Genomic DNA, 16036 nt, shown 5'->3' with positions numbered 1-16036 from the left:
GCCTCTCGGGCACGATTTTTGGTAGTAGTTGGTGTAGAGTCGGGATTCGGCGGCGGGGAGAGTGGTGAGAGCTAGTAGATATGTGAGGAGGACAATGAGGAATGCCGCCATGCTTAGCTTCTCTCTGCGGCTCCTGCTGCTTCTGCAACTGCTTCGGCTGGCGGGCGGTAGCTCGAAGGAAGAAATGAGCTTTTTGGAAGCTCAGAGGAGGAGGAAGACAGAGAGAGAGAGAGAGAGAGAGAGAAATAGAGAGAGAGGTCTCGTGTCCCGTCACAATTTCGACTAGCGTTCCATTGAATCATCCAGTTGTATTTTCGAATCCAGGGGCTAATTGTGTGTTTACCCAACTTAAAAAAGGAAGACGTCGAGCTAATTTTAGAGAGAACGGTTTTATCGTCATGTAGTACGGATTTGGATTCTATCCGGATCCTAAGGATCCTCATATTTTAATCATTTATCGTGTGTGATCAGAAATTATTTGACTTTTTTTTCATTTAAAATTAAACACAAATAGTACTTGACGAATATTGATCATACAATGTACGATAAACGACTATGATGTGAGAATCCCTATAATTCCTACAAATTGAATTAGGAGATGATCCTCTTCCACGTAGCACCTTGATCAATTTAACTATACAATGTCACGTATTTAAAAATGTACACATGTCATTGTTTTGTTTGATTGGAATATCACGGTAGAGATAAATTCGTACCATATTATTAGAGAATGTTCAAAGTATTACAATAATTTAACAAATGAAAGGATTTCGAACCCGAAAAGCATAGATAAAAACCTAACACTTCATTCGCTAAAATATTAAACCACATACAAAAATTTAGACTTTTTCTCGGTTTAGACGTGCTCCTCTTTGTTCATGCACACTTTAATGAATTTTGCCCGTATAAACATCATAAGATTCGTTTGAAAGCCAAAAATTGAAAAGAAAATTCTGAAACCAATTTTGGTTTTCAAAAAACAATTTTTTTAATGGGCAGTTAAACTTATAAAGTAAAGAGTAAAAATGCTCCTTGCCCTCCGAGCAGATAGCCAGAAAGTGGGTAACTCTTTGAATCAAAACAAAAAGGTTTGTTGAAGATTGTTGAGATTGATGAGAACTGCATGTGCATGTGCACGTGCATTTGCATGTGCATGTGGGTCCCATATCTAAGCTGGGTTTTCTTTTCATGTCCACACTCTACTTTCCTAGTATTTGGCATGGCAAATTGACAGTTTCTATCTAAATCACTACCTTATTTTAAGAAAATGATACCATATCAAATTTTAATGATTCGAATGGTAAAGAAATTGATAAACATTTTGTTCTAATAAAATATTAAAATTTTATCGTGATATTTAAATTGACAAATGGTTTTGGACTTAAATTTTTGCAAAAATGGTGTTTGAATCAAGATTTACAAAATAGACGATTCGGATCGTTAGAGCTCGATGTGGAATGAGTCTCACAACTAGTTAGAGTTCGATGGGGAGGGCCTGCCTCATCCAAAGCATACATACATGTAGTTGTAAAATATATATGTACGGTGTCCCAGGCTGTAAAATCATTCTTTCGTTTCTTACGCATCACGTGACTACATTACATCAAACTAATTCACTAGGAGATGGACTTACCTATCTCGAGGTGTATGCCATTTTGTTCCTTAATCACACATTGCGTGTTATGTGAAAAAACATCAGAAAGGTATACACTATGGGATACGTGAGTATTTCTACTTTAACTTCGAATCCCAGTTCCACACTAGGTCATTTGGCCAAAATATGTATTTACTAGATTAAGCTTTTGTACTTTATAGGTTCATATGAAGATTAATACAACGCAAACCACAAGAAATGCAAGTCTCAATTTATTATAAATGTTGATCAGGGTAGCTCTCAAACTTAGCGAAATCAAAATACAACAAGTGTCATTACTTTTATGATGTGGAAATTACAACATTATAATTGAAACCATTCCCCCACACATTATTTTTCTTACAAGAGAGGTAGATGCTAGAGCCCAAAACAAAAAGAAGCCACAAACAAAACATTCAAACGTAGTGGCACCGACAAGTCCTGCAAGTATTGCACGTCATTCTCTACAAAATCACGAGCAATACAGGAAAACTAATCTTGCTTTATCTGACTTAATTGCTTGCTTAAAACTTAATTATCTTGAATTATACAACAGCAAGAACCGAGACCCCATCCTCGTACTTGCGATAAGTGTGAAGCCTCATGGCGTCTGTGAATTTTGAGGAGTAGCTACTTCCCACAATCTCTTTATACTTGTTCCACCATCGCATGAAGCTGCTCTGCGCCAAGAAAATATCAGGTGTCACTGCGAAATTCTCGAGCGTACCCAGCACGTAATGCTCAAATTCGATCAGCTTTTGCTTGGCATCTGGATTACTCGCTAGTTCGTCGCACAAGATAAGCGCTTCCTCGACGTGCACCCAAAAACAAGAATCATCATTCAGACTAGAAGCCACACTCTTCGCTTTTGAGTTGGACTTGCTTGCGCTGCGCAGTTGCGGGTTCTCCCTTTCTTCCCTCTCCCTCTTTTCCTTCTTCTTTTTCTCATCTTCCTTGAACCATTGCTCCAAAAGAACGAAATGTGGAGGCCTTTCCTCTACATAATTTTTTCCACCTTCCTTGTAGTACTCAGCAATGTGGAGCGGTTCGATCATCCTTCTGTAATTCGTTCCAGCAAAAAGAAAACGGACACGCATTGCGGCTCCTTCTGTCTGGGGCTTGTTCGCAGCTTCTGTAACCGTGTCATGCCAATAATTATAGAGCTTCTTCTTGTACTCTTGGGCAACAATGTCACTTGGGTAACGCTTGTTTCTGTACCTGTCATAGTATCCAATTCCCATGTCTTTGGACTCCTTCTTGTACCATTCCATGTTGGCCATGTACTTTTTAGCCTCATTCAATATCAAGAAAGAACTGTAAACCTTCGTCTTCTGGCTCACTAGTTTGCGTTCGTGAGTGACCATCTTTTTTATCAGACTTTCGAATTCTATGTTGGGTTGTTGCTGCTGCAATAACTTTTACAAAAGGAGTTGAGAGAAAAGTTAGTAGCTAGAAGTAGACATGGGATGTGATTTCCGCAAAACTCGTAGTCTCTCCTTGCATAACCGTGTTTATTTCTAGTCTTTGGATTAAATAAATCAAAGGAGAATCAAGAGATGGAAATAAACAGGTTTGTGCGGAAACTATTTCCCTAGATCATCATCAAATCAGATATTTCTGTTGAAAGTTTGATACCTGTGAGCTGAGAACTCCTAATATTGCTGCCAACTGTGTTTTAATTCCAGCTTTAAGTGGAACTCTATCCTCTTCAACCAACTCAAAGTCATCTCTAGACAATGCCTTGGTCTTGAGATCATTCAAAATCTTTCCGTAATCAAACAACTGAGTCCCTGAATTCGGAACTGGATTTTGAACACACTGAGAGTTGGTTTCCACCAATAGTTGCAAAATGGCATCAGCGTCCTCAAAGCAAGAACCACCCGAAGAGGAGCACAGTAGGAATGTTCCGAAAGGCTTATAACCACTTGCTTGCGAAGTTAGGAAGACTTTAGGTACAGGATCATTGATGGAGGCTACATTCAAAAAGCAAGAAGTCCATGTTGAGAATTCCAACACACATTGTCGGAGTTTTTCGTCACCGATCAAGGGTGAACCGAAAGTGATGCAAAGGGGGCGTTTTGCTTTCGAAAAGTCGAGGCTTTCTAGCAGCCATAAGGTGAAAAGGGTAGCCACAGCACCTCCAAAGGAATGTCCAGTGATCACTATCCGTGAGGATTTGCTGCTTTCTACCAGCTGAAATATTACATAAAAGTTAGTCAATTACTGAACTTATATATAATCAATTCGGAGACGTCTTTACAATTAAGTTCCTCAAACTACATTCATAGTAAAAAAAAAAAATAAATAAATAAATAAAAACACACTTAAACTCGGTTTTGAAACAAACAAAGAAAGGACTCCATTGTTAATATATCCGGCTCTTATAACTCTATAAATGAGGGATTTGTAAGCGTTTTTCGTTAACATTAACAGTTTGTCGAAGAAGCCAAACTAATTAAGTGAAAAGTAATCTAGCAATATAAATATGATTTTTAACTGTTTCTCACTAACACTAAGAGTCGTCAAAGCCGTTAAACATTATCAGTTATCAGAGAGACAATAATACGCACCTCTTTTCGCAAATTCTCGAGGTTTTTGTGGTTAAATTTGAAGAATTCGATTGCCAATTCATTGACGAAGAAACTTGGGGCGTTCTTGCTGCACAAAAACTCAAAGAGAGAAAAACCTTTGTCCTTAAGAGTCAACGACGAAACCATCGGCTGTTGATTGTGAAGCGTGACGGGTGAAGTAAGAAAAGATATGATGATGGTGTTTGAGTGCTTGGTTTCACTAATGTATAAGGCCATTTTTGCATTCGGATCAGCAGCTGTCTGGAGCTTTTGCTTCTGAACCGCGTTCCATGACTGGTGCAGGGGAGGAGAAGTCACCAGCACATTTGCTATTTCAAGCCCAGCACTGCTAATTCTGTCATCACCAACAAAAATTTGAAGCAAAGTTAAATGGAGGGTGTAAGCAAATAGCATCCAACTATAATAACAAACATGCTTGAAACTTCTGTTGAAATAGCTAAAAATATCAGTCTAACCACCAAAAGTATTTTTAATTACATGTCGTTGGAAATGTTTTTAAAATAATTGAAAGCGTTTTTAAAGAAAATAGTTTTAGATTCCAAAAGCACTTACAAGAAGTATTTGAAGCGATTCCTTCAAAAAACACTAGTTATGTACTTTTTACAAGGAAGCACTGCAAATGCTTTTCTAAACTTTATACTTATATTTTTACTAAGAATTGATTTAAAAAATATTTCAAACAAGCTAGTTTTCTAAAGACATTTCGTCATCTTTCTAGCAATGTGTTCTTCCCCAACCCATTTTCACCTCTCACACACCCTTATTAATTATTGTTCATGGATTTTCCTCACTTCATTTGACATGACGATCCGAAAATTAAGAGGTGCATGACAAATAAAAATAAGTACGTGGATAATACTACCTATTTCTAATGTAGCCACTTAGCAAAATATTTGTAAGAATGAAATTGCACTTTGGTAAACTATAAGGACGATTATTAAGCTGTTGTATTTCGTAAGATTCACTTTACTCATAAGCACTTATCTTTTACCATGAACATATAGAAATGTTTATTAAATACTCAAGTGCTCTTCGAAAAAGCACTTGAAAATATAGAAGTGCTTGTAGAAGGCGGACATAGCACATGCTTCTCCGAAAAGAGCTTATACCGTCTATCTAAAAGCGTTTTGCAAGTTTTTTTTTTTTTTTTTTTTTTTTTTTTTTTTGCCAGATTCAACCATAAGAACTTTTGATTGTTGAAAAAACACACTTTTAGCAATTCCAGACCATTTTCCGCTTAATCAAGATAACACAAGAAAAATCTTGGCAAAGGATTCAAAGAAAAACAAGGATCGGAGGAGTTTGAAGTCGAAGTTCACTTACTGGTCGTTCATCTTCAAGCTTTTGATCTGCTTCAAACACACGGTAGATGGAGAAAACTGGATACCAGAATGGTCCTGTCTCTGCTTTTATAGAATAATTAATCCTATCGTTATTATTAATATTATGGACTTCTTTCTCCCACCATTCAAAAGCCCCCACGACGAAACTTCTCACCAAGTCGAAATGCACAGCAAAGTCTAGGTCGTCGTCAACGCAACTTGTTCCTGAAAGCTTCTCGGAGGAAAAGGGAGGGCCCTAGACCTTTGTATCGATGCTTTTCCTCGGCTTCTTTTGTACGTTTACGTGTTAAAATTCAGGTAGATTATTCCCACTTGCATTACTGAGTTTAACTACTGAACATTCGAGGAAGGATGCAAAGAAATTTACAAAGGAATCTAACGAGTGAATATGAGGGCTCGGGTATGGCCGTTGACCGATGGTCGTCTTTTTCTGACTTCACCTACGAGCAATACAATATGGTCGTCTTTTTCTTTTCTTTGCTTCTACAAGGGGTAATCCTTGAGTTCGGACGCGCGCACGCGCGCAAGGGGCGCAGGGTGGGACCATCGGCAAGAATGGGTGTTTTGTGTGTGCAATTAGAGCATCTCCAATATAGGGGACTGCCCGAAGGCCCCAAAAATTACCTTATAATTAAGGATTGCGTAGGGATGTGTATGTCGATAGCATTATCCTTGGTTTTAAGTTGGAATCCCAACTTTTTTAAGTGTAGTCCCTAGCACGTGATGGGATTCTAGAATACCAGCTTCCAATGGGGCAGATGCCATTACTTTCCTCATCTGTTGATGAGAAAACAAGAGTTACAAAAGTATTTTTGGGTTATTTTGTGTTTTTTTTTTTTTTTTTTTTTACAATTTAGATCAACCGCTGTGAAATTAACAATGATTTTTTAACTTGTAGTCCCTAAATTTAAAGATTATATTATAAAGACACTCTTGTTGGAACTAATTTTCTTTTAGGAACAAATATATTCCCTTTAAGTTCATAAATGAGTCTTCAAAATTAGTGATGGGACTCCGATTAAAGATGGCTCTTAGACAGCCATGAGGTTTGGTCGTTCGCAGCCAAGAATTTCTTCCAAGAGGACCGACTTTTATTGTTTCAAGATGGAAGATAGTAACATTTAATCTATGATCAATCAAATATTTCAGACAGCCAAAAAAGGAGTTTGTACTTGTTAAATTTAGTTTCAAAATTGATCAATGAACATCTAAATAGGATAACTGGCTAAATCGTATCAACTAATCAAGACATGTGAGAAGAGTGCCAAAATTTCAATCGAACGTTGTGCGATCTTTGGGGAACACTTAGAAAATCCCATTGCTCTGACTCCCATTAAATTTCAGTCGAACTTTGTACAAGCAATCAGCAGTTGTAGGAATAAAGGGCAAAAAATTGCAGAAGACCGCAAGAGGTGTGCCTTCGCAGCGTTAATGCTCGCTTTTCCTGAACACTGGTGACTTATTTTGATGCCCAAACTCCCAATTCAACACGACCTACATTGCTTTCCGAGAGGAGCGGTCCACTGAACCAATGTCGATATCTTTCGTGTATATGTTCGTGAGAGCAAAGAGCAAAAGCACAAAGACAACCTGAGCACTCATGATTCCGAAGTGGCTGATGCTGTTACCAATTTCCATCCAGCTTCCTGTATTCCGGACCTAATAACAATAAAAACTGTCAGTAGGTTTTGCTAGAAACGATTGTTCTGATGCTGTGTGATAAGAAGCGTTCGTCCATGCACGTGTAGTATGTATGGTGTGGTTACTTTATTGGGTACTCTCGTATTGTTACAAGAGACAGGTGCGGTGAGAGAAAGTTACGGGTCCAAAATCTGAAGAATATAGTAACTTACCAGGAAGAAAAAATGCATGGTCATTACGTCTGAAAATAGTATAACGAGAAAATAGCATGCCAACCGTGGAAGTCGGTTTAGCTTTGTTATTGCACTGAATACACATCTGCAAGTGAGTGAACACAAATTATATGAGAACCCAATTGCTTACAATTTCTTATGGCTTAAAAGAAGGACGTTTCAACAGCTTGCTACCACGTATCACACACAAAATTGTAACTGTACTTACATGACTAGCAGGAATGGAATGAATAACTTGAATATAAGTAAGGCGGCCATGAGAAATGGCTGCAATTACAAGCAAATAATATCAGGTAAGTAGTAGCGACAAATCTGATAAATACTCAGGAAAGTTCAACCTTTACTTACACTGAAGACAGTAATGAACCGATACACTGATGAAATCTCAAAACTTGCAATACTCGCAAAGTTTCCCGTTCCAAAGAAAGCAACGTTGAATAAAACCATCTAAAACCACAAAAGACATCCGAGAGTACCATGATGAGCAGTAAAATTACCAAAAAGACCGGGCAATATATATCATTAAATTGCTCCAACAATCAGATAAATATTTTAGAAAAAGAAAAGAGAAAGGACTTACAAAGATTAACGGAATTCTCACGTCAGACAGCTGTAAGTATCTACCATCAAGTATGACATTATCCTCCATATCGCTAAAGGAACTTGACAACCTTTTCACTTTACTTGAGTAGGTAAGTGTGTTTTCAACTAGTATCCAAGAGATGAGTACAAGGGCCAGAGCACCATAGAAAACAGCTTCATATCTGCATATGTTTTGAGAATGAAGGAAAAGATCAAAAAAAGCATCCTAACATTATGCATATTAAAAAAAACTGCTAAATGAAGGCAACTATAAAAGTTATCATATGAATGGACTGTACCCGATAGATAATAGAAGAAATGTGGGAGCAAAACCGAGAAATATGGAAGTAAGCCGGGACAAGAGACCATTTGCTGAAAATAATGGAAGTATCATCGAGAAACCTATGACCCGACAAATTAAAGATCAACATAAATAGACATGTAATTTGCAGTTATAAACTTTTCAGGCATTAAATACCTGTCAACTGACATACTGATTATAAAGAGAAAATAACTTACAAGCCGGATATGTAAAAAGGCCCAAATAGAAATATAAATATTAACCTAATAGGGAAGAGTTAAAACGCATACCAGCGATGGACCAATTTATGATCTGGTGCACAGCGAGTAGTTCCTGCTTCTCTGTTCTATGAGAGGTTGATATCGACACCATTATGGATGACAATCCAACCAAAACAGCCTAATTCACAAAGGTCCAAAAATCTAAAATTTATCTCCAGACTAATTAAGTTACTTTATATTCTTTCCAAACCAACCAAGGACAGAGATAGGTTAAGCACCTGTAACTGGAAGAGCATGGGAAATTGAGGTTTCTTCTTGTCATGATTACAGATACTTAGCCAATACTTTCCTTCAGTGCGCAGATCTAGCAGTCTGGCAGCTACTCCGATCATAATAATCATAACTCCACTCCAAATCCTGCAAACATGATTCGTCACAAAAGCTTCATAATTAGCTTAATCTTTATTGTTTAATCAAATGTGCATTCAATTCATTTCTTAATTTTACACAAACATAACAAACACAATTATCAAAGCTGATTTGAATTCTTGCAAATAGTAATATTGGCACGTGCTGGGTTTGTGCTTTGAACACATATCAGGTTTTCCCTCCTAGAAAGAAGGAAATCTCAACAAAGCCCAGCCTTCCCATAAAAAGAAGTAAGCACAATAAAGGTATTGGTTGAATTAGAGATTGTGCTAACAATTCTGAAGTTCCTTACACTTACAATGAAGTCATAACTGTTTGAAGAATTAACCCCCGTCCCAACACACGCACACACCAGCCAACACAGGCACAGACCAGAAAGAAACATTCAGGAAATAAGATGACTTACACTAGACGATTATTATCAGGAATTTCTGCTGGCATCAAAGTAAATACAGACAAGAACCAACATGCAGCACAAACAAAGATTGGTATGCCAGATCTCCATGGAATCGATTTTAAGAGATAGAGAAAGGATATGACTCCGGAAACTAGGAAACACCAAGTGTATAGCTTCCTCTCAGTAAAGCTATTAACCTGCAGGAATCACCAAAAGACACTGTTCAGGATTGTAGAGTACAATAATCCCATGGCTTGCAGTGTGAAAAATTACAGTTCTGATTCAATACCAGGAATTCAAGAATGAATACTGAGAAAGCACCAGTGGCTAGAATTTTCACAAAGTAATTGATTCTTCTTCCATATAAATCTTTCCATAATGCTTTGATGAACCGATATTCACTAAATATTTGTGTCCACAGAAATACTGTCATTGACGTGTATGCGTGGTAAAGAGGAGGAGAACGCTCCATAAACAGTACTATACTAAGTAGTCCCAGAAAAAGGCATCCACAAAGTTGTACCTACAGAAAATAATGAGATTTATGGGTTACATTGCAGGGTGAATATTAACACTTCTAGATGTTCGAATTTCATATATAATATATTCACAAACATCTTTTAGTTTCTTTTTTTTTTTTTAACGAAAAAACATAGGTTTTTTGAGAATTCCGTCCTTCAATTTAGAAATCACTATCAAAGCTTACAAGAGGTCAAGCTTACACAAACATTACTTTTCTGGTATTATCTGTCCGGTGATCTGCTTGCTCCATTCTAAACATATACCCTGCCAATGAAGTATAAGATTGCAACACATGGAGAAGAATATAGGTCATCCAACCGATATACCCAAGAATAATTACTGTCATGAGCATCAGCCAATCGTAAGTTTGGAAATAGTGAAGTCCTTTCAAAGCCAAATCCCTGAGATCTTCAGACTGCTTCTTCGCAGCTTCATAGTCTCTATTAGATATTAGATCCTCAATCTGATCCAATAGGGAGGAATAATCGGCCAGTGGTTTGAAAGGCTTAAAATATAATGAATTTGCCTCCTTTGTTTCTAATTTTGTCAAGAAATCCAAGATCAATAAAAAGGAAGTGTCTATCTCCTTCCGCTCCTCAAAACTCCAGTAGAATCAGATATAACAACAGTTTTAACCTTAATATGCTATTTCATTAAACGAATTGGATATGTTATGATTAAAGGAGGTGATGCCTTGTTGTCATCTATAGCGCATAAATATATGTGTGTGTATACATATATAATCAGATAACAAAAGGATACGTGACTTCCTAAGAAACTGGTTGAGAATTTGCTTTGAGTTCGCAACCACAGCTTCAACTTCATCTTCCTGGAAAATTAAACAAAAAGAGAAAATTCAGCTGTCTACCAATTAACCAGAAAACTCATCGAATAAAATATGCACATGCAGGCAAAGATAAAAGCGATAACATTTTACATCCTTTACAATGAAAGTCGTCAATCAAACTGGTTGACCATACCTTTGTCATGTCTATGTAATCGAGAGGTAAACTTCCAACTGAGTTTACAGGACCAGGCAAACCAAGAAGAGTTGACTGCCAGAAAACTCAATCAGCAAATAAGAGTGATTAAACTTGAAAGGTAGTTTAAAGGGAAAAAAAGTCGGGAAAGCAAACTGTACAACCATGAGAGGTGCAATATCAGCTTGATTAACATCCACCCTTTCAACGCCATGAAGGCCCCATTCTTTAGGTGTTGGCGCATCATGCATATGATCATCAACAAAACGAAAACTACAATCAGAATGGTTGGAGACTGGCTTGGGATGTTTAACACCTGCCCCCCAAACAACTAGGGGAGTATCAGTGTTTGAAGGATGTCCATCTCCATGGCTGCCTATCAGTAAAATTATAACACGTAAGAACTGTTACAAGGGGAATTTATGATGAAGATAAAAACTTATAACAAATCAGTGAGAAAAGAAGAGCAAAAATTTTCTATATAAGTGAACGAATTAATTCCAACCTTTATCATGCATTCCATGATCAGCGGTAAATACGTATGCAGTACGATTGTCCTTGTAATAGTCTTCAAGAAGATTATAAACCCTTTCAGCTATACTGTCAACAACCGCAACATTGTTGAGATATATGGATGAAAAGGGCCTATGCGCATGACCATTTGAATCACAGCCAAGTAAGTGCAAAAACACAACAAGATTATCCTGTAAGAGTAACTCCTTCAACTTCTGGTCTTCTTTGGACCGATTCAGAAGGCTCTGAAATTGATCGAAAGACCACTCATCCAGAAAGGAAGCATCTGCATTAACACATACAAATTGATAAAAGAAAGCATCATACACAATTACAAATATTTAAACTTCACTAGTAGCAATGTGCTGTAAGATTGAAAACAATCCAGTAAATCGAAAACGAAAACAGAGATAACAAGTTGTAACTGAAACAATGTGATGAAAGTTTGAAATCAAACCAGTAGCAAAGTCTTCAAATTCATGAGGGTAACTATTCCAGGTTGTGTGAGGCAGTGCAGCGCAGAAAATCGGAACTATATCCGGACTACCATAAGAAAAAGTATGCCGGCTTCGATTAAAAACCGAATCGAATTCAACAGGGTTAGCTTTCCACCCTGAAAACACGAATTGGGTTTCTTCAGGAAGCCAAATTTCATCTGTATAAATGCTGAAAAAAATTAAAAAATTAAAAAAAATAAAGATTCAACCTTTCGTAACAGCACTGGGATCCTCATAGAACCCAGCAATGATAGCAACGTGTCCAGGCCTCGACTCCGTTGGCGGACGAGCGTGCGACACTCCCCACCGACCTTTCTCTTTCATAACACTTCTCAAAAACGGCGCTCTGAAGTTCCCGTCGGAATCCGACTCGAAGAATTTGTCGGCTCGCAGCCCATCAGCTGCAGCACAAGCTCAAACCTTTAATAGCACACTCGAATAAGAAGACAGAGGAATTTTACCGGGAAAATTGGACGTACCGACGAGCAAAACGAGACGCTTTGCAGGAGCGGAGAAGCGGGGGCTGACGAGATCCATGCCGTGGACAATGGGGGACTTGAAGTAGATGTCAAAGATGCTGAGCATGTAAACGGCGTGGAGAAGTACGCCGAGTACTACCAGCCATTTCTCTTTTCTCTTCAGCCATGTCCGTCGTCTTCTCCGCGTGCTTGCTCTGGCGTTGCTTCCTTCCGCCGCATCTCTGCCGTCCGCCATTTTAACTCCGTCGCTTTTCTTCCTGATCGTCACAGTCGTCGTTCAACACTTTCGCTCCTTTTTTCTCTTTCTTGCAGTCTTACTTCTTTCAGAAAATATTGTGGGCCCATTGGGCCCATATTTTAGGAGATGATATTGTTGAATGGGCCGAGGCCTAGAAGTTCAGGATCAGAATGTGTAATATTAATTTTTATTTTTTGTCAAACGATAAATTTGTTAGATAAGGAAATCGACGGAGTTTGAACTCACGCAGTGGTATAATATTATTTAGGATAGTGTTATCCGCATACTTTTTTTTTACCTCTCACAACCCTTCTTAATTTTCAGCTGTCAGATCGAATAAATTGATGAATATCACAGGGAAAAAAAAATAACAAATGGTGCATGAAAACTAAAAGTAAGTGCGTGGATAGCACCCCCTTATTATTTATTTTTCGATTATTACGAAGAATTTGATTTTATAGTTAATTTAGTCAAAATTGGAAAGTTTGGGGAGGAATTTCAGCTGAGCTACTTCCTAACTTTGGCTAACTTCTTGTGCTTCCCTACATTGAAGGAGAGAAAGTGCCTTCTTATTCTCCTCCGCCGTTGTCTTTTGCGACACAATTGATCTGCTACAAACCGATTTCTAAACTGTTTTAATTTGGAAACCAGAAAATTTAATACAAAAGGGTGAAACGTCATATGTTCAATTGGCAGAAGCCACATCTTTTGTTTGTTGAGAGCTTTATTTGAAAGCATATATTTTTATTTTTCAACTTTTATTTTTTGCAAAGCATGCCTTAATAAATTATTGTACGATAATGAATGGCCCCAATATTTCATAGTACGAGTAGACGATGAGTTTATACTTTAATGATATATCCATATGGTTTTCATTGATTATGCCACACCAAGTACTAACACGACACAATAATAATACAATCTTGGGATTTCTCGTGATCGAGATTGTATTGGAATGTTACAACAAATTAAGGGAAAACCATATATATGAAATATCGAAGCAAAGCTGTTATAAGCATTATTAATACAAAACTTGACCATGTATATGGCATATTTGGGGATTGGCATGCACATCATAACAGCCAACGGCAACCAAACATGATAATCTAGCCTAATCCAAAAGGCTTAGCGTAGATATGGTACTAATCAAAAGAGATAAATTATAAACCCCAAAAAACCAATCAGCATTGACACTGGAAATGCTGTAATTAGAGCAGTTGGTGCTGCAGATGGGGCAGGGGCTGGAGTGCTAACTTCTGCAGAAACAGCCAGCACCAAGCTAGCAATTGCAACCCAAACGAACAACATGGCTGCAACCCTTTGGTTCTGGGAAGCCATTTTTGTTTATATTGTTGATGCACGAAAGTTGAACCAACAAAGAGTCGATAATTGGTTTGCAACTCGTTGTACTTGTTCTCACCTATTTATCCATGCAATTTCATAGATTCTTCTCTGTGTGCTTATGTATGTGTTACTTTCATTGAAGCTGATTTCAATGATACAATTCTTGTTCTTTTGGATAAAACAAGCACAAGATTGCATATGAGAGTTGTACGAATGTGTTTAGCTAGATTGCAAGAGACTCTTTATGAACTCTCTGTCACCTTACAGTTTAACGTTAATTTTTGTGTCAATATTATAAAACATGAGGAGGTATAGAGTTCATAAAGAGTTTCTAGGCATTTCTCAAAACTAAAACCATACAATCCATATATTTAATTAAAAGGATATATTATTTATTCATAGACTTCATTAATTGTTATTACTAAGTTTATGCCATTGACATTGGACAATTGAATGTAATCTTACTATTGAAGTTTCAAAGTTCAAACGAACAAAAAATACTATTGAAATATTGGACGCGTAAGCCATATAAATACCATATATATATATATATATATATATATATATATATATATATATATATTGGCCCTTTATTTTCTGTCCTTTACGATCAATCCTTATAATACTTATTAATTATCTCGACTTCATGCTTAATTAGTTGATTAATTACAAGATTAATATATAGGTCAAGGGCACTTGTGTCCGTGATACTGTATATCAGTACTATAGCACTTGCCACACTTGTCCATGTTGGTGCCATAGTCTCCCGGCGGAACACATTTGCAGCGGGCACAGCATAACATGCACGATTTCCGGCAGATCTTCTTGTTCTTTTCGATTTTGCACCTCACATCACACAACTTGAAGCAATCTCCACGCCCACAGAATTTTTTTTTAGTTAATCAGCAACACACATATAGTATTTAATACTAATTAAAAAAAAAAATATATATATATATATATATATAATATTCACATTAATCATGAAACTAGAGTTACATGTATATATATACCTGAGCTGGTAGTCGCCGATGGTGGTGGAGTTGCATCGGAAGTGGGTGGCGGGGCCTCCAGTACTACGGGAGCCTTCGGTTTATACAGTGGACGTTGTGGTTGATATGGATCCCTGAATGCTGGGCTCCAAAATGGAATGCGTGGATATATCCAAATATTAAGTAAACTACGGCGTTCACTCTGATTCTGTTCATAATTAAAATTAGTAATGTATAAGCTAATATGATCAACGGAACAGGACAGTAGTAAAGTGCAAATAAATAATCAACAATATGGTTTTAATATGAAGATATACATGATTAATACCTTTATCTTGAGTTCATGATCATGATTAGATGAGACCTAGAAAGTTACAGTAGCATTCAATATTTCAGAAACATAAGAAAAATTAAATATATAACATGTATAGAAATCATCATGCAAATTTTCCCTTCATAATTAAATAAATACCTTTGTAGTAAGTAAGAGAATGGAGGCAAACAGAAGGATCACAGCTTTGAAATCCATATTAATTGTATAGATAGTCAGTAGCTGAGACCGATGACTCTAGCTAGCATAACTAGAATGTGGTATAAATAGTGTTGAAATTAGGTACAGAGATGGATTTTCGAAGGTTATTAATTAGCTTGTAGAGAATTGGAAATGATTTTCGTGTTGAAGAATAATTCAATCTCACTTCGGAAACTTGACATAGTATATTACTACTCTAAATTAATGGTTCCACTACTAATAGCATTAAGGTTTTTTGTGATAAAAACCAACACCTAAAGGTAAAGGACTGTGATGTGATAAAATTTGAACGTGTATCAGTGTGATTAGCACTGAAATTTTAATGTTTCGCACACCATTTTTCTCTTTTGCACCACTTTTATTTATTTTTATTATTTATTTAATTTAAAAACCAAAAAAACAAAAAACAAGGAACGTGCCTAAAGTAAAAACGAATGTATGGAAATCACTTCCTCAAATTAAAATGTGCATGTGACAGCTTCACCCGATCAGTGAGACATAAGTAATGGCTTTGCTGTCCAATTTCTGACTTTAGAGTCCAAACCTTCCTTCACCAAGGACCGTGGCC

General features: G+C 37.1%; 3 protein-coding genes across 5 annotated transcripts in view; all 3 read right to left on the bottom strand.

Annotated features, from left to right (window-relative positions):
• LOC137739621 (uncharacterized) overlaps positions 1-12656 on the bottom strand; it is a 38161-nt gene extending 25505 nt beyond the window's left edge. Inside the window, exons 1-18 of one of the 3 annotated variants that reach the window (XM_068479256.1) lie at positions 12363-12656; positions 12093-12284; positions 11844-11999; positions 11379-11672; positions 11038-11249; positions 10874-10948; positions 10656-10722; positions 10105-10430; positions 9661-9894; positions 9381-9568; positions 8824-8962; positions 8615-8723; positions 8323-8395; positions 8022-8205; positions 7790-7888; positions 7650-7708; positions 7421-7526; positions 6678-7226 (exon numbers count right to left, since the gene is read on the bottom strand). In XM_068479256.1, coding sequence (XP_068335357.1) covers positions 7062-7226; positions 7421-7526; positions 7650-7708; positions 7790-7888; positions 8022-8205; positions 8323-8395; positions 8615-8723; positions 8824-8962; positions 9381-9568; positions 9661-9894; positions 10105-10430; positions 10656-10722; positions 10874-10948; positions 11038-11249; positions 11379-11672; positions 11844-11999; positions 12093-12284; positions 12363-12597 — 2913 coding nt within the window. In that variant the 5' untranslated portion in view covers positions 12598-12656 and the 3' untranslated portion in view covers positions 6678-7061. Of the gene's footprint in view, positions 1-6677; positions 7227-7420; positions 7527-7649; positions 7709-7789; positions 7889-8021; positions 8206-8322; positions 8426-8614; positions 8724-8823; positions 8963-9380; positions 9569-9660; positions 9895-10104; positions 10431-10655; positions 10723-10873; positions 10949-11037; positions 11250-11378; positions 11673-11843; positions 12000-12092; positions 12285-12362 lie in introns of those variants that run through there. The other 2 variants (XM_068479255.1, XM_068479257.1) reach the window with 2 other exon arrangements.
• LOC137739315 (senescence-associated carboxylesterase 101-like) lies at positions 1901-5699 on the bottom strand. Its single transcript, XM_068478868.1, has 4 exons — positions 5548-5699; positions 4204-4558; positions 3269-3826; positions 1901-3048 (listed from the first exon to the last, which is right to left on the bottom strand). Exons 1-4 carry the CDS (start codon positions 5556-5558, stop codon positions 2179-2181), a joined length of 1794 nt encoding a protein of 597 aa, XP_068334969.1. The 5' UTR covers positions 5559-5699; the 3' UTR covers positions 1901-2178.
• A 1658-nt stretch (positions 12657-14314) lies between the features above and the next one.
• Positions 14315-15515, bottom strand: LOC137738651 (gibberellin-regulated protein 14-like). The gene is made up of 4 exons (XM_068478129.1): positions 15409-15515; positions 15265-15300; positions 14958-15144; positions 14315-14815 (listed from the first exon to the last, which is right to left on the bottom strand). Exons 1-4 carry the CDS (start codon positions 15463-15465, stop codon positions 14631-14633), a joined length of 465 nt encoding a protein of 154 aa, XP_068334230.1. The 5' UTR covers positions 15466-15515; the 3' UTR covers positions 14315-14630.
• Positions 15516-16036: the final 521 nt, after the last annotated feature.

This window comes from Pyrus communis, chromosome 7 (assembly GCF_963583255.1).
Source record: "Pyrus communis chromosome 7, drPyrComm1.1, whole genome shotgun sequence".
In the NCBI taxonomy this organism is placed as follows: domain Eukaryota; kingdom Viridiplantae; phylum Streptophyta; class Magnoliopsida; order Rosales; family Rosaceae; genus Pyrus; species Pyrus communis.
The sequence above is the reverse complement of the archived record's forward strand: the minus strand, read 5'-3'. Positions and strand labels throughout refer to the sequence as shown.